The following is a 22,727-nucleotide window of genomic DNA, read 5'->3' as shown; positions in this document are numbered from 1 at the left end:
TGATAAACTGCTATTTATAATGTAGGCCTTGTATTGTGCGTTCCTATTTCTATGGTTCTTTCGATGGAAAAAAAAAAATTCTCTTTTTGTTCCAAGCTCTGTTCGTTATGGTAAAACCATGAAAAAGGCATATTCGGTGTAGTTTATTTAATCTAATTTAATTAAAATTATTTAAAAAAAATTTCTGCTGTTTTTGTATGCCTCATTTATTAATGTAAACGAACTAGTTCGTGTAATTCGCTTGGAGTTTATTGTGATGGCTAACAACTTCCTTGTTATTATTTCCATATAATAATAATAAAATAAGTAAAGATGCAGAAATTGAAAGCATGCATTTCATTTGGCTATCTAGTGTGATTAAGTGTGTGTTTTTCACGAGCGGGTTGCTGCTGCAGCGGGGGCGGGCGGAGGATCGCGATGCCGGCTCAGCGTCGTGATGTCTATCGACCCAACCCTACTCTGGACCCCAAAAACAGTTTCTTCCCTCAGGCAATCCATCTAATGAACACTTGATTGTGGAACATACAACACTTTATTCATTTTTTCAGTTATTTATTTAAAGCACATACTTACTTCCTTTAAAATGTCTTTGCTATTTTTGCACATTTACTGTCTTGTATACTTGTATATTGTTCTTTTTATAATATGTATACGATATATTGTCTTGTCACTGTCATTCTGCGGCACTGTGGAGCTTCAAAACAAATCCCTAGTATGTGTAAACATACCTGGCAATAAAGTTAATTCCAATACTGATTCTGAAAGTCCAGCAGTGTTTAAAATGATTGTGTGAAAACAGACTCAGTCTTACCTCTGTTTGTGTGAGAGACTCATCTCAGACGGAGAGTCCTTTCCTCGCTCCTCTGACATACTGCAGATAAACTGCCAGAGATCAGCACAGGGTTGAGAAAACTATCTGCTGTTCAGTTTGACCTGGAGATGATGATCCTTAATGAGATCAAGAAATATCTGGAGTTAGCAGCAACACAAAACACTAGATCAAATAAAGTCAGTTAGGAACAAATGCATTGCCATGTAGAATAACCACATTCAGAAACACATTGGTTTTCAATAACCCCTTTTGGAAAACTTACTTGCAGTCTTGTCCACTAAGAAGAGCATTTATAAGTATTTGAAACGATCATTTTCTGTCCTTTAGGCCTGTAGTTTGTCAGCAATAATTCTCATATCTCTCAGACAGATTGGATTAAATACAAAAACAATGTCCGCGAGAGTTAAAATTAGTAGAGTCTGCGCTAAAGTTGTGTCTATAAAATGTTTTCTAGGACATAAAATGGATCAAATCCAATGAGCCACGCTTTGTTTTGCTATCTGCGTGTTTTTCGCAGTTACTTTCGTTTTCTTCTTCTTCTTTGGTGTTTATTGGCGGTTGGCAAACCAATTTGTTGGTGCATTACCGCCACCTACTGGACTGGAGTGTGGATAGGATACATACTTAAAGGATTTACATAATACAATAGATGTATGGGAACCCATGAGAAAAAAAAGGAAAAACCACAGACTAAATTCTTTTACTTAATTTCGTTTCTTTAATAAACTTAATAATAGTATCATATATAGCTTTTTCCTTTAGTATACCTATCATAAAAAACTCTTTATGCTCAGCTTTAATTAGTGACTGAATAAAATGATGTTTTTCATTGTTGTATTTCCTGCAGTGAAGTATTACATGTTCAGCTGTCTCTTGCTGACTACAGTGATTACATTCCCCTGTTGGGTGCTTGCCAATTTTAAACAATGTACTATTCAATCCTGTGTGACCTATTCTCAGACGGGTTATAATATTCTCTTCATTTCTGTTCCTGCTCTCTCTCCTCCCAGCACCAACTTGTTGTTGAATATTATATAAGTGTCTTCCTGTTTCAATACCATCCCAGTGTACCTGCCATAGCGACTGTGCATATTTCCTAATCAACACTTTAGCTTCTGCTTTACTCAATGGAACTTGTAAATCTATCTGCTTTAATTTTAAAGATTGTTTAGCCAAAACATCTACCTTCTCATTCCCTACTACACCAACATGAGCAGGAACCCAAATAAATTGAATTGATATACCCATAAGCTCTATGTTATACAATTTATGGAATATTTCATTAATTATATCCATCCTAAAAGATGATCTGCCAGATTTTATGCTTTCCAGTGCTGAGTAGCTATCAGATGCAATAACTATGTTATTCATTCGCTTTTCTTCTGTCCACTGCAGGGCCATTAAAAATGCCAATAGTTCTGTAGCATAAACTGATAAATGGTTAGAAACTCTTTCTTAATGTAAGAATCATTCATTGGAATAAACACGGCTGCACCGGCATATCTTGTCTTCCGGTCTTTTGATCCATCCGTGAATAAAAACCCTGAATCTTGGAAATGCCTCTCAATATAATTCCGCACTATATACCCCACTGGAAGTTGTTTGGATTGATCCTTTATTTCCTGTTGTATACTGAGGTCAACAGTTGGCAAGGGGAATAACCAGGGAGGGATGGAGGATATTGAGACCGTGTTGCTATACTGTACTTGACTTAGTCCTATATTCCTCGCCTTTGCATCACCTGTCCACCCAAAACTCATCAAATGTGTTTCATTATGTTCCCAACAGTCTGTCAGTACACTTTTTACAGGATGTGAAACACTTTGTCCCTGGATATTAACCCAATATGCCAACATTAACTTCATTCGTCTTATACCTAACGGCATTTCTCCCATCTACAGCTGCACAGCTGATACCGGCGATGATTTAAATGATCCACTGCAGATTCTTAGGGCTTGTGCTTGCAGTATATCTAACTGTTTGAGGTTTGTTTCTGCTGATGACATATAGGCAATGCATCCATAATCAAATACAGATCTCATGAGAGCCCAGTATATACTCTGTAGGGATGCCCTACTAGCTCCCCGCTCCCGTCCTGATAAACACAGAAGAATATTAATAATATTTCTGCACTTGTTCTTAATTTTATCCAGATGAATTTTCCATGTAAGTTTTTCATCGAACCAAACTCCAAGAAACCTTATAAATTTTACTTGTTTTTGAGCCGCCTTGAAAAACAAATGACCTGCGTTTTTGATACAGATAATTTAAACCCCCATTTATTAGCCCACTTTTCAACATCCTCTATTGCATTTTGCCTTTATTTATGAACATATGATATACTGCGACCTCTAATCCACAAAGCCCCATCATCTGCATATAGAGATTTTCCAATGTCATGTTCAACTTGTGAAAAGATGCCATTAATCATTATGTTGAATAATCATGGACTGCATACACTATCTTGTGGTGTCCCATTCTCTACTGTATGCATTCTAGAGTATTCTTCACCTACTTTAACTTGTATTTTTTGGTCAAATAAAAAGTTCTGAACCCAGTTATATGCTCTACCAGCAATTCCTAAAGACTTTAACTTAATTAATAATCCTTCTTTCCAGAGCATATCATATGCCTTTTCCACATCAAAGAAGATAGCTACCACTACTTCTTTGTTTGTCTGTGCTTTCCTAATGTCTGATTCTAGACATAATACAGAGTCCATTGTTGTCACGTTTGAGGGAGGAGGTCTGGGTCCAAATGCAGGAAAGTATATTTATTAAATAAACAAACAAACAAACAAAACACAAACAAGGCAAGGTCAGAAACATAAACTTCAAAAACGAGAAAGACGAGAAACCAACCACACAGAGACCAGGATACATGAAAACAATGCAGACTCACCAGGGTAGTGGAAGTGTGGAGATTATAAAGACAAATCATAAGTGTTATCAGCTGGGGAAGACAGGTGACAATCAAGGCAGGTGAGTGCAGGGAAGGGAAAACAGCGACATCGTGTGGCAAAGGGAAAGGCAGCAGCCCAGAGTCATGACAGTACCCCCTCCCTACGGAACGGCTCCCAGACGTTCCCAAAGTCTGGAGGGAGGAGGAACGGAGGAAGGCAACTCAGGGGGAGGGATGGCGGGCCAGGCCCGTGCAGCGCAGTCACGTGAGCGGACCTCACCGCCAGAGGAACGTCAGCGGACGCCGCCATCAGAGGAACGTTAGCGGACGCCGCCGCCTGAGGAACGTGAGCTGGCCTCGCCGACAGAGGAACATCAGCGGTCACCGCCACGTCCGGAACAGAGAGAGCGGTCACAGCCGCGTGAGGAACAGAGAGAGCGGTCACAGCCGCGTGAGGAACAGAGAGCGCAGCCGCCGCCGCGTCAGGCACGGAGAAAGCGGACACCGCCGCGTCAGGCACGGAGACAGCGGACACCGCCGCGTCAGGCACGGAGACAGCGGACACCGCCGCGTCAGGCACGGAGACAGCGGACACCGCCGCGTCAGGCACGGAGACAGCGGACACCGCCGCGTCAGGCACGGAGAAAGCGGACACCGCCGCGTCAGGCACGGAGAAAGCGGACATCGCCGCGTCAGGCACGGAGATAGCGGACACCGCCGCGTCAGGCACGGAGAAAGCGGACACCGCCGCGTCAGGCACGGAGAAAGCGGACACCGCCGCGTCAGGCACAGAGATAGCGGACACCGCCGCGTCAGGCACGGAGAAAGCGGACACCGCCGCGTCAGGCACGGAGAAAGCGGACACCGCCGCGTCAGGCACGGAGAAAGCGGACACCGCCGCGTCAGGCCCGGAGATAGCGGACACCGCCGCGTCAGGCACGGAGATAGCGGACACCGCCGCGTCAGGCACGGAGAAAGCGGTCACCGCCGCGTCCGGAACAGAGAGCGTGGACACTTCCGCCTTCCCACGGAAGAGCCACTCCACCCCCACTGCAAAGCGGGAACGCCGTCGCGCCGACTCGGCCCTACAGGCCTCCATCTCGGCCAGTTGGAGGTTAATGACCTCCTCGAACCGAGCGGCCGACGCCGCCTCAAAAGCCGCCGCATCCTTAGAGAAAAAAAAATTACTCCCCGCTGGACCCATCTGTGGAGTCTGCATTCTGTCACGTTTGAGGGAGGAGGTCTGGGTCCAAATGCAGGAAAGTATATTTATTAAATAAACAAACAAACAAACAAAACACAAACAAGGCAAGGTCAGAAACATAAACTTCAAAAACGAGAAAGACGAGAAACCAACCACACAGAGACCAGGATACATGAAAACAATGCAGACTCACCAGGGTAGTGGAAGTGTGGAGATTATAAAGACAAATCATAAGTGTTATCAGCTGGGGAAGACAGGTGACAATCAAGGCAGGTGAGTGCAGGGAAGGGAAAACAGCGACATCGTGTGGCAAAGGGAAAGGCAGCAGCCCAGAGTCATGACAACTGTATTCTGACCCTTACGGAATCCACTCTGATAAGGGGACAGCAGATTTTTACTTTCTAAAAAATATGTTATTCTTTCTGTGATTATTTTTCCGTTGTTTTACATAATTGAGAAGTTATAACTAGAAGGATCTGATTGGCTTTTTCCAGGTTTAAGAATAGGTACTATTATTGCTTGTTTCCATATTGAAGGGAGTTGACCAGTTTCCCATACTAGGTTAAATAATTTTAACACTTTTTCCAGCGTATTATCTGTCATGTTTGCCAGCATTTTGTAACACACTCCGTCTGTTCCTGGAGTCGTCTGTCGAGCAGTTTTGATTGCTCTTTTTAACTCAAACATGTTTATGTCTAATAAACTATCTGACATCTCGTCTTTCTTCACCAAATTAAGATAATTCATTAATGTGCTACTCCTACACTGCTTTGCTTCTTTTGAAAGATTATCTGAACTGTGAATTTTCTTAAACGTTTCTACCAAAAGTTCAGCCTTATCTAAATTGGTGACAGCCATTTTGTCTGTACCTATAATATGACTCATAGTTCCTTCTAATCCCCCATTTTGCTTTGACCTCATGATTATATCCAGATGTGATCTCTGCCCTAATAATAATATTTATATGTGTCCTCTGACCTGTTTAATGAAATCCAGATGTGGAAATCAGTAAATGTGGAATACTGATGTCAACCTGCATCCTCCTATAACGAAATATGATGATTGTTCAATTCTGTCTGGTGACAAATCCGCAAATGAGCTGTCAAATATTGTTTTTGAGCTTTTATGCATGTTTTGAAACGACCGCATCTGGGGCTTTATTCCTCAAATTTGACTTTAGTTATGCTTTATTTCTTTATTCATGTTTACAGATGCGACAACGAAAGACTTGAGACAATGAGGACATATGACTCTACCTTTGGGTACACCTCTTTCTCAAGGGTCTAGACACAAAAGAAAGACATGGCTGTGATACAGAAGAAGCTCTCTTTACACTTATCAGCTGATATTCTCAATAAAAGCTTTAAAGACCTGAAATTTTACCTTCACTTTAGGGACAAGTATTTTTTTATGTCACTTTTAGGGACAAACACAAATTCTGATCAAGCCATAGTTTAAGGACTATGGCTTAAACAAACACAAACTCTGGTTTAGTTGTGATTTTACATAACTATTGTCATCCTAACAATAAACAGAAGTAGAATTACAACTCTAAGGCCCGGTTTCCCAGACAGGGCTTAGACTAAGCCAGGATTAGACCATAGTTCAATTAGGACATTTAAGTAATTTTTATAAACATGCTTAGAAAAAAAACATTACTGGTGTGCATCTTGAGACAAAACAAAGGCACTGATATATTTTAAAATCAATCAGTGCAATTTTATTTCAGTTGAAACAACTCAGACTTACATTTTAGTCTAGGACTAGGTTTAAGCCTTGTCTGCGAAACCGGGCCAAAGTGTCAATATTGTCTAGAACAGTGGATCTCAAACCAGGGGCACATGAGGTGACAGAAGGGGGTACGGGAACAAAATGCTGAGCTTTGCCATTCATTTAATTCTACCCCAATTTAAAATAACATTAAAACTGAGCATGTATTTCTGGCAAGCAAAATGAGGCTTTTATAACAAAACATGAAAATGGGAGTGACGTAAACAATCAAACAACATCGAATTACCTCCAGACCAGCAGAGTGCGTATGAAAGGATGCCCTAAGCGTTTAAAGTAGATTTGTAGCACTTAATAGCAAAGACTGTACATAAAGATCGATTTAAGAAACTCTCTTCAAAATAGGAACATGCCTTGTGTGAGTTATATTTCATATTTAAAATACGAGCAAGAAATATGTTTTCTATTTCCAATAGTGCCATTTTGGAGAGTATCACAATGCTCTAGTTGTAAACAAAGCACAGTACACATACTCTCTATAATGGTGCTAGTGTGACACGGTGAAGGATTATTGAATGAAGTAGTTCTTTTTGTTTTCCTTATATACAAACAGTATTCTTGTAGTCCATTGATGTCACATGACTATTTTAACAATATCCTTACTATGTTTCTGTGCCTTGGCCGTTGTAGGACCCTTGCTGTCTATGCAGGGTCAGAAAGCTCTCAGACTTCATCAAATATCTTAATTTGTGTTCTGAAGATGAACAAAGGTCTCACGGGTTTGGATCGACATGAGGATGAGTAATTAATGACAGAATTAATTTTGGGTGAACTGTCCCTTTAAGTTGCAATGTGTTGTGAATACTTCACATATAATTATGCAAAATCATTTGAGCATATGACATGTTACATCACAAGTTACATACCTGCACTTTTCTTGATGGTCTTAAAGAGTGCATCTGAAAGACGTGAAATACAAACAAATATAGATTATGAATAATTGTATATAATCTGCTTAGTCCTACCAGCCCAATACATCTAGACCCAGGGTCATCAACTGGCGAGATGAGTCCATGCGGACCCTGAAGGCTTTTGACATGATGAAACTAAAGAATCCTAATTTCTCCTAAATCAAATGTATATGAAGCACATGGGGGTCAGTGTTTGGCTGCAGTGATGAGATCGGTCCATTGCGTGCAGACAGATGGAGCTTTCAGTGAAAATCAATGGCACTATGTTGTTTATGTCACAATATTTGTAAAGATACGTTTTTTCTATGTACTGTATTTTCATAAATATTTATGGATGTCACACAGGCAACGTGAAAACATGAAACTGCGTAACACGTGAAAGCGAAAGTAAAAACTGACAGCGCTTTCAGCTTCTGACGCTGCATTAACGGCACACATCTCACAGAGACAACGAGACACCAATCTACTTCATATGCTGATATTAATTTACTGCACTAATATTACTCTTGTGGCCCGAACACAGTGGAGAAAATAGAAGAAGCCTATTTTGTGTGAACCATTGCTGCCTTTTTCAATCAGCCGTATGTCTGCTGTTGTCAAAAAGACCAATGTGGAAATCAATCCATGGTTTTAAGCAGCAAACACATAGAGTTATAAATGTGAACTGATTGATCGACAAGATCATGTCTTATACACATCTAAACAATTAAGGCAAAAAAAAAATATATACGTATATGTTAATATAATACTTGATTGATAATAATTGTTTAAATTAATATAAGAATTGATACTTTTGACTCTTGAAGCCTGAAATGTGAAGTTTATCATTTAAGAAATCTCTTTGCTTTGTGAAACCTGCATCTGAATTGTAAATTATGCTTTTTACAGCTTTATTCAGGTCTTGAAAAGGTCTTTAAAAGTCTAGAATTTATGCTTAAATAAAAAACAACTATTTGTTAATATTCCAGCAATAAACTTTGTTTGTTTAATTTGCAAAATAATAAAGTAGTGGAGTATAATGAAATACATCTCTTACGTATTCACATACAAATGAGAAGTACTGAGTTTTTTTAGTTTCCTCACAGGACAGCAACACTACAAAAACATGGCCTTTTACAATACGATGAAGCACTGTTGTACATTAATACTACTTACATAATACACTTCCCAACAGTACATAAAGTATTTTAAATGCAACAACCTTGAACATTCAGAAGTAAAGTTAATTATTACTTTTTTTCCATTGTCAATGTTTTAGAGGCAAAAGAAAAGTGTATAGATACATTTCTGTCATTTACAGATTATCATTTGCTTTGCAAAAATAAACAATTTCCAGAACTAAGTGTCTTCTATTTACAAATTTAGGTCTTTGGGGTCCTTTTGAACCCAAATGACATTTGCTAAAATTAAAAAAAATATATAAATAAATAAAAGTTCCCTTTGTTCAAATGGTGTGAGACTTTGTACATCGGTCAACACCATCTTGATCTACAAATAAAAAAAAATTGGAATGATATCTTGATTTTATGTGAGTGTGAAAAAAAAACGAAGTTATGTTCATGGTCTTTGGGAGACAACAGAATGCAATTTTGTAACAAAATAATAGTTAAAATAGTTTTTTCCCTGTTTATTAATGTTTTTACTCCACATTTGTGGAGTTTTCAGAGGATTTATATTTTTTAAATTTATATAAATTAAGAAAATATTTTTTATACAAAAACAGCTTTATATGTAAAATCACTTTATAAAAGAGCCACATGTCTAACTTTCATTCATGGGGATAACATGGGTAATTTCACATGGTTTAGTGTAAGATTGTTGCACATCTTTTGGAAAATCCAGTTTTAAAAGTAAAAAATAAATAAATAAATGTACCACTAGGTGGCTGCAGAGCTCCACTATTGTTATTTGCTATTTGACCAATTGAAAGATATCTTTTTACAAGTTTTATTTTCAGTTGAGTTCATATCTACATATTATGAAATACACAGGACACACAGAAATACATCTGTGAGACCATAAAAACTGCTCTCTTATAATTTGTCAAATAAAAAAAACATTTGCTGTAGTTGCATTCTTATGTTCATGTTGTGTGCTGCTACTCAATATGTAATACAACTGATTTGTTTCAGTACAAAAAAAGCTGAACTTTGACAAAAAGTAATTTTTATTGTTAGAATTGTGATTTCATAATATGTAGCTATGAACTCAACTGTTCAAATGTTTCTGGTGTGCAAATAGCAAATAGTGGAGCTCTGCAGCCATCTAGTGGTAAAAGTGATACTTTTTTTACTTTTAAAACTGGATTTTCCAAAAGATGGGCAAAAATCTTACACCAAACCATGTGAAATGATCCATGTTATCCCCATGAATCAAAGTTAGAAAGGTGGGTCTTTTATAAAATGAATTTTACATTTAAAAAAAACAACAACAGTTTTTGTATATAAAGGCAAGGCAAGGCAAGGCAAGGCAAGGCAAGTTTATTTATATAGCACATTTCATACACAATGGTAATTCAAAGTGCTGTACATAAAAAGGAGTTAAAATCACAACAGCAAACAAATCATAAAAATTTAAAATAATAATCACACTAACAACAATAAAAACAGAATTTAAGAACATTTCAGATGATTTAAAAAATTGATTTTAAAATTAATTAGCACAGTAAAATGATTATACATAAAATAATGCAATCTGTTCGGACGTAGCACAGTGCTCATTCAATAAATGCACAACTAAACAGGTGAGTTTTAAGTCTGCGTTTAAATGTGGCTAATGTATTAGCACATCTGATCTCTTCTGGAAGCTGATTCCAACTGCGGGCGGCATAATAGCTAAAAGCCGATTCCCCTTGTTTTGTGTGAACCCTTGATATTACTAACTGACTCGATCCTAGTGATCGGAGTTGTCTGTTAGGTTTGTATACTGTGAGCATATTTGCAATGTATGTAGGTCCTAGGCCATTGAGTGCTTTATAAACTAGTAAAAGTACTTTAAAATCTATCCTAAACATAACTGGTAGCCAGTGTAAGGACCTAAGGACTGGTGTAATATGCTCTGATTTTTTGGTTCTAGTCAGAATCCTGGCAGCAGCGTTCTGTATGAGCTGCAGCTGTCTAATGGTCTTCTTGGGAAGGCCGGTGAGGAGACCATTACAATAGTCTACCCTGCTGGTGATAAAGGCATGAACAAGTTTCTCCAAATCTTGACGGGAAACAAAACATCTAATTCTTGCAATGTTTTTGAGATGATAGTATGCTGATTTAGTTACTGCTTTGACATGGCTACTGAAACTGAGGTCTGACTCCAGAATCACACCCAGATTCTTGACTTGATTTTTTGTTTTTTGACCCCTAGTGTCAAGGTACGCATTTACCTTATGAACTTCATCTTTGTTTCCAAATGCAATGACTTCCGTTTTCTCCTTGTTTAACTGTAAAAAGTTTTGACACATCCAACTGTTAATTTCATCAATGCATTGGCAGAGAGAGTCAATGGGGCTGTAGTCATTTGGCGATAAGGCTAGGTAAATCTGGGTATCATCTGCATAGCTGTGATATGCTATTTGGTTCTTTCTCATTATTTGACTTAGTGGGAGCATATACAGGCTAAACAGCAGCGGCGCTAGAATTGAGCCTTGTGGGACTCCGCATGTCATGGACGTCCACTTAGACTTATGTTCTCCTATACTCACATAATAGCCTCTCCCTTCTAAGTATGACCTGAACCAATTTAGAACCATCCCAGAAAGCCCGACCCAGTTTTCCAGTCTATCTAGCAGAATGTTGTGATCGACAGTGTCGAACGCAGCACTGAGATCTAGTAATACCAGCACTGATATTTTGCCAGAATCAGAATTTAGGCGAATATCATTTATTATCTTTATGAGCGCTGTCTCTGTGCTATGATGTGGTCTGAAACCAGATTGGAAATGGTCCAGGTATCCGTTTGAGTTTATGTAGTGATTCAGCTGATTAAAAACAACCTTTTCAATAATCTTTCCAATAAAAGGAAGATTTGATATTGGTCTATAGTTGCTCAATATGGTGTTATCAAGATTTCTCTTTTTCAAAAGGGGCTTAACAGCTGCAGTTTTCAGTGAGTTTGGAAAAGTCCCAGAAAGAAGTGAGGTGTTCACCACTTCTAAGAGATCTGCTTCCAAACAGTTAAGCACACTTTTGAAAAAAGATGTGGGAAGTGTGTCAAGGTGGCAGGTTGATGATTTGAGGTGCTGTACTGTTTCTTCCAAAATGTTGCTATCGATTTCTTCAAAAGTAGACATAATGACTTCTTTTTGAAATTGCGGTTGAATCTGTCTGACCTCTGCATAACTTGAGGGTGTGCTAATTGTCTTTCTGATATTATTGATCTTCTCAGAAAAGAAGGAAGCAAACTCATTGCACTTGCTGTCGGAGAGCATTTCACTAGGGATTTGACTAGGGGGGTTTGTTAGTCTCTCTACGGTAGCAAAAAGAGTGCGAGTGTTGTTTAAGTTGCTGTTTATAAGGTTTGAGAAGAACGTTTGTCTAGCTTTACCTAGTTCAACATTGAAAGCATGAAGGCTGTCTTTATAGATGCTATAGTGAATTTCAAGTTTCGTCTTCCGCCACATCCGCTCAGCTTTCCTGCATTGTCTTTTCATACTCTGTACTGCTGTTGATTTTCTCCACGATGATTTCTGTCTGCCTGACATCTTTCTGATTTTTACAGGTGCGATATCATCAATGACATTCTTAACTTTTGAGTCAAAGGACTCCAGGAGAAGATCAACAGAGTCTGCAGAAATGCTTGGCATTGAAGATATAGCCTTCATAAATAGCACACTAGTGTTATCGTTAATGCATCTCTTTCTGACAGAGACAGATCTGGATTCAGTGGTAGCAGAGATCAATATATCAAAGAAAATACAGAAGTGATCAGATAGTGCTACATCTTTGATAACAGTGGATGAAATGTTTAGACCCTTACTGATGAGTAAGTCAAGAGTGTGTCCACGATTGTGTGTAGGCCCATGCACATGCTGAATCAGGTCAAACGTGTTCAAAACCGTTATTATTTCTTTTGTGGTTTTGATTTCTGCATTTTCTATATGAACATTAAAATCCCCTGCAATAGCAAAACAGTCAAACTCTGAACAAATCATTGATAACAGTTCTGTGAACTCTTCAACAAAGGATGGAGAGTATTTTGGGGGCCTGTAAATAATGATGAATAGAATGCGTGGAGCACCTTTCAACACAATCCCTAGATATTCAAATGACATGTACTGACCAAATGACACTTGCTTGCATTGATAGACATCTTTAAATAGAGCAGCTACGCCGCCGCCTCTCTTAGCAGCTCTGCAGACACTCATGAAAGTAAAGTCTGGAGGCGCTGTTTCATTGAGGACTGTTGCGCTGCAGCTGTCTTCTAACCATGTTTCATTTAGAAACATAAAATCCAGGTTGTTTGTAGTTATAAAATCATTGATCAGATGTGATTTATTTTTTAGTGAGCGAATGTTTAAAAATGCTAGCTTGATGGCATTACTTTTTGTCTCTAGAGCAATCTTAGTTTGATATCTAATAGGCCTCAGATTAGATTGGTCAACCGTACGACTTGAGACGGTCTTTGACTTTCTATCACATATTAAAACAGAAATAGGGAAAACTACAGTCACACTGGGTTCCCGCTTGTTTTGTAAACATTCCTGATTGTTGCTGCTACCGTAGCGGGGACCCGTCACATATCACTGAGAGCTGTTATCAGTTGTTTTTGGTTCACTCACAGCAGATGCAGGAGGGTTTGGGCCCTGGCGTTGTGGCAGCGGCCGGAGAGCTCTCACTGGAGGAGGAGGGCGAGCTGGGCCCACAGGTTTTGGTGGTTGTGGTGCCCGCCGTTTTTTAGTTGATAACTGGGGGCTTGCAGCAAAAGAGTGGGAGAGTCTGGTTCCAGCATATACCAGTTCTTCCATTTTCTGTGAGAAGCTTAAAAGTGGAGATGCTGGAGAGAGGGATAATGTGTCTGGTGAATGGAGCTCTGGCTCTGGTGTTTCCGGTGGCTGGAATATGTTGTTGTCCTGGCTTCCCTGACTGTTTACCAGAAAGTCGTCCTTCGGTGCTGAGTCTTGGAGCTGTTGTGATACGTCACAGTCTGTCTGTGATAAGCTCTGTGAGCAGGGCTCAGCCAGGAAAGTGTCCATAAGCAGTGCTTGTTTTGGCTGCGTGGCGTTGTCAGTGTCCTTGTTGGTTGTGTTGGCCACATGATGACTCTGAAGCTGATAAGTTGTCCTGTCGTCACTTTGTCCAAGTGTGTGTGTGCCATTCATGTTGGGTGGACTCACACATTCTACTGAAGGATGCCGGAGTGAAAAATAGATATTGTCCTTAAGCACTCTCGCACCAAGTTTGTTTGGGTGAAGGCCGTCCAGTTTGAACAGTTGTCTATGGCCCCAGAAAAGATTGAAGTTGTCAATGAAGTTGACTCCTTTTAGACTGCAGGTTCTTTGTAGCCAGGTATTTAGTCCGAGCAACCGTGAAAACATGTTAGTTCCCCTTGCTGGGAGTGGTCCACTGATGAACGACTGAATTTCAAGTCTTCGAAGTGTTTCAATGAGTTCACCGAAATCCTTCTTTAGGAGCTCTGACTGCTCTTTCCGAATATCATTCTTTCCCACATGGATGATGATTCGATTTGCAGTCTTGTGCTTCATTAGAATGTTCTGAAGTTCCTTGTTCACATCAGAGACGGTTGCTTGAGGACAGCAGCATGTAGTTGTAGTTCTGCTACTGATATTTCTGATAATGGAGTCACCCACTATGAGAGTCCTGGGCTCGGCTGCGCTCTGAGCTGAGTGCCGCTGTCTGCTCGACCTTGCGCGGCTGTTTATAGCAATGTTAGCAGTTGGGTGACATGATACATGTTCAGTCACATTTGGGGATTCCTCACCCACATTCATTAATGTTTCAAATCTGTTTTCTAGCTGTATAGGGGGTGGTAAAACACCAGCTTTTGCAAGCCTTCTCATAGCTGTATCTGGGGTAGAGGATGATACCGCAGCAATACGAGATACTCTTGACAGTCTGATGTCTCGAGTGCCTTTGGGTCTCGCTCCCTGTTTGTGCCATCGATTTGTGTGTCGATCAGTTTTGGCTTGTTCCTCTACACTTATAAAATGTCGATATTGACTAGATTCAGAGGACTCACCGGCTGTATGCTGAGGGGGTCCGTGATGATGATCTTCTGTGTGTTCCGCCTGTTTTGGAAGTCCAGCAAGTAACTTTGTTTCTAAAACCACAATTCTTTGTAAAAGTCTGTGGCAGTTTGTGCAGCAAATAGATTCCAGAAGAGGCATTTTCTTTCTTGTCTGTTGAAAGTAGGCAGCTGTGTTTTCCCGTCTCCGGAATGTAAACTGCTCGCAGTGGGAGGCAAAAAGTCTCCTTTTTTCGTGATGTTTGTGTCAAAAATGTGTTGTCTGAGCACTGTGCTGATCTGCTGAAGTTAGATATTAGAAAATCTGAGAAAAGTTCAAAAGCAGGGAGCAAAGCGCGGAGCAGTAAGCAAAAGCGTCCGAACAGTAGCAAAGCCGGAAGAGGTATAAACCCATTTTAAAAATATTTATTTATTAATTTATATATATTTAAAAAATACGATTAAACCACTGAAAACTGCACAAGTAAAAACTTTAATACACAGAAAAATATTTGTTATTTTTGTTTTAATTATTATTTTGTTACAAAATTGCATTTTGTTTCCCGGCGCGAAAAAGCCCCGAAGACCCTGAGTGTGATTTGAAAACGAGGACTGCATAAGGGTTAAACCTACACAGAACAACTTCATTCATTTCATTCTGTTTCCCAGCAGCACCATTTTCTCCAGAACTGTCCTAAAAGAAGAGAAAAAGAAAAGACTTATGACAATTATTAAGACAGGACTGCAATCTTGGTTAGAAAACATGGCACAACAGGACTTGCATACAAAACACTCCAGAAGTCATATTTAGTGTATATATAGTGTGCACGCTCTCTGGGGGCAGCAGGCAGTTGTCCAGAATGAGCGCGACACCCGAGTAGAGTTTACCCGCGATCACGAGCCCCTCACCGGGCAGAAGAGCTCCGGCGGCCGCCGCCATGTTGACGCGGATCTGAGTTCCAGTTCGGCACTCACTAAATTCCAGGGGTTTCATTACCACGACGTAAAATGGGCGTTTCTGGGGGCGTTAGGAAAACGCCCCTTTCTAAAAAAAAAAATTATTAAGAGAGGTCACCGATCATGCGCAGTAAGTCAGTTTTTTTGGGCGGGCATTTCAAAACCTAGGATAAGCACTGATGGATAATGAAGGACAGCACAGTCATACAGTTATTTTTATGTTTTAAAATCTTACATTTAAACGATTTTCGAAAACAAATAAACAGCCGTTATAGAAATGTAAAACGTCTAGCGTCTATTTACGAAAATTAATCATGGTTTACAATGGTATCGTGGACAGGTATTTCATGATACTGTATATGAATATAAATATGAAGGGCACGAAACCCCTGTGATCGTGGAGGTATCTGAAGCAAATGGCTTTTCCCAAACTGCGCATGATCGGTGACTTATGCAAATTCTCAAATAGGCCACGCCTGCCTGGTGACGCAGTATCGATTACGCTGTTCTGAAACCCCTGGAAAAAAGTGCATCCCGTTTGAGTTCAGCGCGGTTCACAGCGCCATCTGCCGCACCGAATATACACACGAATATAACACCTCACAATAAATCCTGTCACCACAGTTAATATTATTACAGTCTCAAACACAGAATGTTCTCCTAAATAAATAAATAAAAACGGAACGAGAAATTGTTCGCTGGAATGAAGCTGTGGATGTTTACATCATAATAAACTAATTATCTTGACAGAAAGATTGGAACAAAAACAAAAACTAAATATAAAAACTCAATAGCTATTACTTTAAGAAGTTAATTTAAACAAGATACGCAATATTCATTGATTTTCTCATAATATACACAAGATTCGAAGAATATTTGTGTTTTAGTAGACAAAAAAGTCATTCCTTTGTTCTCAAAACGACTTTCGTGATCTTGAACAGATCAAATATGGAGAGTGAGATAAAGACTGGGACTTTGATGTAATATTCCAGTGTAATCTTCTTCATCTCAGTTGTTTGGTTGTGTATTATGAGTGAATCAATGCTGTGGTGTGGTGATGTGGTTTAATGTTCGCTAGAAACATCAGATCCCCACAACAACAACAACTCAATACTGCTGTCAATATGAGGCTTCCAGAGGAGCTGAGGAATGCGGGAGTAAAGGGTGTGATGGAGCGGACAATAGTTACAAACAACCAATAGCTCCTGCATTGAAGCCCATTCATTTCAGCGCATCTCAGGCACAGTCGCCGGTAAATTGAAGAAATTACTGCATTTTTTTTTTTTTTTTTTTTTTTTTTTTTACATTTTAACGCAACTGTTGACCTATTGGAAAAATGACCAGTCGTGGTATTTTATGAAGCGTGGTATAGTTAATGTTTATCGTTAAAAAATAAACAGTTATAGGCCTACTGTAAATGCAGTAAGATAACGTGAGAAACACCGTAATAGGGACCATAACCAGATACTAGTTGTCATATTTTTACGTTTTTAGTCTTTCTGCAAAAAAAAAAAAAAACCTCCTCGAAATATTAACTAAATAGAACTGAACTATATATTACAATTATTTAATTGAATAAAAGCTACACTTGTTGGTGTTTGGTCACATTTGACTGCCAAAGAGTATGAGAACATATTAATTATGTCTCTTTATCACTCGCCAGAATAAAATGCGATTGTAACTGTATTCAGAGAAGTTATCAATACACAATCAATGCACATTATGTGTTAATAATTACTCAAAATTGCTACAAATATTTTTAAAAAGCATTTTTCAAACTGTTTTCACCTTAATTAGAAGGAATACACGTAAATGAAAAATGTAGATAACATGATCTATTAATATTTGAATAATTAAATAAGTTAATGCAAAAAACATATATTTGTTAAAACTTTGTCCTCAAAATATCTATGAATAATTAAAATATTTTAACATGCTAGTGACATTCTAGCAACTTGCTAATCATGCTAAAAACATGGCAACAACTTGGTAATCATGCTAGAAAAATGTTAGCAACTTGCTAATCATGTTAACGTCATGTTAGTAACTTGGTAATCATGCTTGAATCATGCTAGCAACTTTAGGTAAATCATGCTAGCAGCATGGTAATCATGCTAGACACATGCTAACAATTTGCTAACATGCTATAAACATGGTAGGAACTTGGTAATCATGCTAGCAACGTCCTAATCATGTTAGACAAATGCTAACAACTTGCTAGCAACCTGCTAATCATGCTAGCAACATGCTCATAACTTGCTAATAATGTTAAAAACATGACAACAACTTGGTAGTCATGCTAGAAAAATGTTAGCAACTTGCTAATCATGCTAGACACATGCTAACAATTTGCTAATCATGCTTGAAACATGATAACAACTTGTTAATCATGTTAAAATATGCTAGTAACATGCTAACAAACTCACTGTGTGTCAAAATGTCAGGTTGAATCAATTAACCAGACAAAACTGCACAATCCATCTTTTATTTCCATTGTGTTTCTGCTTTGTTTGTTGTAATGAGAGGATTTGTGATTGTGCATCTGTACATCAGCAACAGACAGACACATAGCTAACTTAATATACAATTAAATAGAAGAACAATGTGTATTACATGTAAGAGAGATCATGTAAATGTTTTAATTTCACATTGTAGACTTGTTTTATATCTTTGACACATTTAAGTGCTGCACTTGACAATCACATTTAAACATTTGAATCATTATGGATGAGTTTAATACAAATATTATTAAACTGAAGAGCCAGACAGACTCATCTGAGCGTCTTCCTCCTGTTTCAGCTTTCAATAAAACAAAAGCATCATTTGCTTGAATACTAAATCAACATGAATCATTCAGTATCACATGTTTCTAACACACATGCTGCATTATTTGATTGTAAAGTCTGAGTCTCTTCACCTGTATGGATCACATTCACACATTTATCACACATTTCTTTCTCCTCATAGACACAGTAGTGAAGCTCTTCTGTGGATCCTCACCTGATGTTCACTGCTGCTTTCAGCAGGATCCAACAACTAGGATAGACAGCATTTAGCATCTTTCTTCTTATGACAGACTTTTGAGAATGGAGCAAAAGAGAGAAAGAAATCAGTGTTCAGTGGAACAAATTTGCAAATCAGTTACTATTTCAATTACAGTTTCTTTTTTGTGATTTTGCCTCAAAACTAAACCCTTTCAGTTAAATGTTCCACTAGTTAAAGCTGTAATGATTCACTATTAAAGTTAAAGTTAGATTTACATGATCTTGAATAGATATTTCTAAAACAATATTTGTGTTTTAAATACATTTGAACATGATTTCCATTCATATGTTTGTCTGTTTGTGTGACTCCTGTTGAGACACTATAAAGTGAAACACACACTAATGAGTGAACGCCAAATATAATAAACCACAAGAACAAATACTAATGTGATTTTGCCTCAAAACAAAACCCTTTCAGTTAAATGTTCCACTAGTTAAAGCTGTTTTTCCTCTAGTTTCAACATTTGTGTTGGTCTCAGTAAATAAGTGAAAGTAAAGTAAGTGTAAAGTAATGTGACGTGTTGCTTGTCAAAGTAAAAACACACAAGAGACAGAGACATTGATCATGTGATGCTGGACGGCTGTGAGCTGAAGCTGGAATCTGCACTGATTTTACCAGCGTTTTCCTCCAATCTGACCAAATCTATTTCAAACTGGAATGATTCACTATTACTGATGGCATTAATAAAGCAGCTGTTGTTGGATAAAGCTCTGACAGTCTGCTTTTGTTCTCTTACCTCCTTTGTGTTCAACATTTTGATCAACTTTACATTTCATTCTGACACAAACCCTTTGAAATAAAGCTTGATGATCATTTGATCATCTCCTTTCACAAATATTTGAAAGTTAATATTTGTCCACATATCAGAGGTAATTGAAGATCTCTTTAATATCACAAAGTGAAGTTTACTGACCTCAGTTTACAGTTTGAGTCTCGTAGCACATCAATGAGCCGCTGCTTTGAGTCTCCAATCTTATTAAACCTCAGATCAAGCTCTTTTAGAAACTGCAGTGCTTTTGTGTTTGTCAAAGACTGAGTTAAAGAAGAAACATCTGTAATGCCACAGTATTGAAGACTAGAAAGAGACAAACAGAGGAAGAGAAGATCATCTTACAAACAAATCTTTAAGGAGAAGAATTTGACACAAATATAATGTGAACCCATGAACCCACTCATCATGAGATATTGAGTAGAAAGTGTTTAGGTTTAAACTGTTGAAGTGATTTTCATCATTTTGATTCTTGTATGTGAATGTTACTGACCTCAATCTCTCCAGTTTACAGTGTGAATCCTTCAGTACGTCACATAAGTGTTTCACTCCTGTGTTTGTGATTTGATTCCCGCTCAGGTTCAGTTCTCTCAGGTGTGATGGGTTTGATTTCAGAGCTGAAGTCAGGATGAGACACTGTTTCTCTGTAATACTGCATTTACACAGACTGAAGACAGAAAGAGAAAGAACAATGACTCAGATCTATGATGATCATCAGCAAATGCTATACAGTCACTAATAAACCAGAAAAATCATGAAATCTTAATGATATGAAACAAACCAAGACAGGAGTATTTGAGGACACTAGTTACAATCCAAGTCTGGATTTGTCCTCACTCAACAAGTGCATTTTATTCATTTAGATTAATATACAGGATTAATGTAGACACAAAAGAAAAAAATAATTCATAATTGTAATGCAAAACAATCTAATTATTTTAAGTTATTTTAGTGTACAATCTCTAAATACACATTTCTAATAAAAGCAGATTTAGTGAAAGTAGCATTAGTCCAGTATAAATGTGACTGTCAGAATAATCTACTGTCATTTGTTACACTTGTTTTTATTCTGTTTTCACTTCTGTCTTGTTTCACAGCAAACATGTCAGATTTCAGCAAGTTTAATGCTCTTTCTAATACACATACAAACCCATGAACTAATAGTATTGCTGAATCTTTCTGATGATGGAGAAAAAGCAGAAGATGCAGCACTATAAATGATGTGACTTGAGTCTGTTGTCTTCAAATAATCTAAACAGTGAACATTAATCTGACTGTAACTGCTGTACAGTATAATGATACTAACTCTAGTTTCTCCAGCTTGAATTGTGGGTTCATCAGTAGATCACTGAGGTTTTTCACTCCAGAGTCTCCTAGTTTATTCCCGCTCAGGTTCAGTTCTCTCAGGTGTGATGGGTTTGATTTCAGAGCTGAAGTCAGGATGAGACACTGTTTCTCTGTAATAATGCATCGATTTGAGAAAGACTGAAGATAGTCTGAAGACAGACTGAAGACAGAAAGAAAAATGATCATAAAAAAAACAATATTAATGTCACTTTTCCTTATTCCTCGCTGTTCTAGCTCACACTAAACTGAATAATGTCTGAAACTTTGTATTATGAGCACTTCTTGTGTTTATTTGCTTCTTTTTATGTGCTTTATTTTATTTTTGTTTTCCTAAATTGTAAATTGCTTGGATAAAAGTGTCTGCTGTATGAATAAATGTAAATGTAGATCTATGAGGATCATCTTATTGAAGAGCTACAGTAGCTGTAGATGATTGTGATAAATGATACAGAAATGCAATATGATTGGTTGATTCTAACATGCTGCAGTCTAAAAGTGTCTGCTCTTTAAGAGCGTAAGGCCCATCTTCAGTCTCTCATTGTGTGTTTGCTGTGAACACAGGAGTTATGTTGATGTGAGTGTGGTGTTTGTGACATGAGCTCTGTTAATAAAAGTATCATCAGTTTCACATGTGGCGGCTTACTGTCTTACATTATCAAACGTACAACAGTAGACATGTAGTCTGTAGTTCCCATAATCTGTCTGTAATCGTCTCACTAGTTCTGTCTGCTTTTTTAGCTTTTATAGTTTATTCTTTTGTCTATTGTAGCAGAAGATACAAATCTCATTATAATCTCATTACATAAGTTTCAAATACATAGATGCAATGCTACAGTGAACATTAATCTGACTGTAACTGCTGTACAGTATATTGTTACTGTCTACTATTGTCATAAATCACTTTAGTCTCACAGATCAATGTTCAAACATACTGTAGATTAAACAATTACAGTCAACAACAAAGATAGTTTGCTTATAGAAATATTATACTTTGCACATGTGTTTATTTAATGAATAAACGTATTTCCTTAAACTGAAGACATTCAAATAAGTTTTGAAAAGGCAGTTGATTTGCTTTAGTGCTGCACTGATCAGGACATTTGAGGCAGATACTGATCACTGATTCTTAAAATGCTCTTGTTCAGTTTTTACAATTTACAGTATATGCTACACCAAAATTAGACATTTTACATTTTGAGAAACACAAACTTTAAATTAAAAGCAGTTATGAATAGTTGTCAAAACTACAAAATAATTACAACTTAAATTGAATTTGTAAATGAAAAATATACATACAGTATTTATTCATACTCTATGACAAAAATATATTACAAACTAGGTTGGTGGATAATTCAGTAGCAAAAAGTGATTCTAGAAAAATCAGTGCACAATAGTAATAATTTGATAAATTCAAACATTTTGTAAAAAAAAATATTGAGTGGGGAACAAATTAAAGTGCAGCACTAAATCTGGTAAAATGTTACTCATAGCTGTTTGCATTGTGGTTATAAAAGGCATTAATGAAAAACGATATACACAGCAAAATCCCCAGTGTTAATTTAACACTCTGAGTGTGGACACATATAGACACTGAAGCAGTGTTAAAGTTAACACTGAAGCAATGTTGAAGATAACGAGGTAATTAACGAAGTGATGATTGATCATTATTGGAGACACCTGATGTTAATAAGCAGAATCATCAAAGGAGAAAACCAAAAATTTTAAAGGTCCACTGAAGTGCCTTGAAACACGCAGCGTTCTTCTATGTGGTGACGTTCTTTTAACTGAAACAAAAACATA

The 22,727-nt window shown here is 37.8% G+C and overlaps 2 protein-coding genes across 2 annotated transcripts in view; both read right to left on the bottom strand.

Annotated features, from left to right (window-relative positions):
• LOC141338829 (NACHT, LRR and PYD domains-containing protein 3-like) overlaps positions 1-15,803 on the bottom strand; it is a 35,787-nt gene extending 19,984 nt beyond the window's left edge. The window contains exons 1-6 of the mRNA XM_073844445.1: positions 15,639-15,803; positions 15,443-15,503; positions 7,592-7,624; positions 6,321-6,325; positions 6,194-6,220; positions 812-882 (exon numbers count right to left, since the gene is read on the bottom strand). Coding sequence (XP_073700546.1) covers positions 812-882; positions 6,194-6,220; positions 6,321-6,325; positions 7,592-7,624; positions 15,443-15,503; positions 15,639-15,803 — 362 coding nt within the window. The remainder of the gene's footprint in view (positions 1-811; positions 883-6,193; positions 6,221-6,320; positions 6,326-7,591; positions 7,625-15,442; positions 15,504-15,638) is intronic.
• Positions 1-22,727, bottom strand: part of LOC141337909 (uncharacterized) — an 831,413-nt gene that overhangs the window by 734,519 nt on the left and 74,167 nt on the right. The gene's annotated exons all lie outside the window — the stretch shown is intronic.

This window comes from Garra rufa, chromosome 7 (assembly GCF_049309525.1).
Source record: "Garra rufa chromosome 7, GarRuf1.0, whole genome shotgun sequence".
NCBI classification, from domain to species: domain Eukaryota; kingdom Metazoa; phylum Chordata; class Actinopteri; order Cypriniformes; family Cyprinidae; genus Garra; species Garra rufa.
This window is presented reverse-complemented; position numbering and strand designations above follow the sequence as displayed.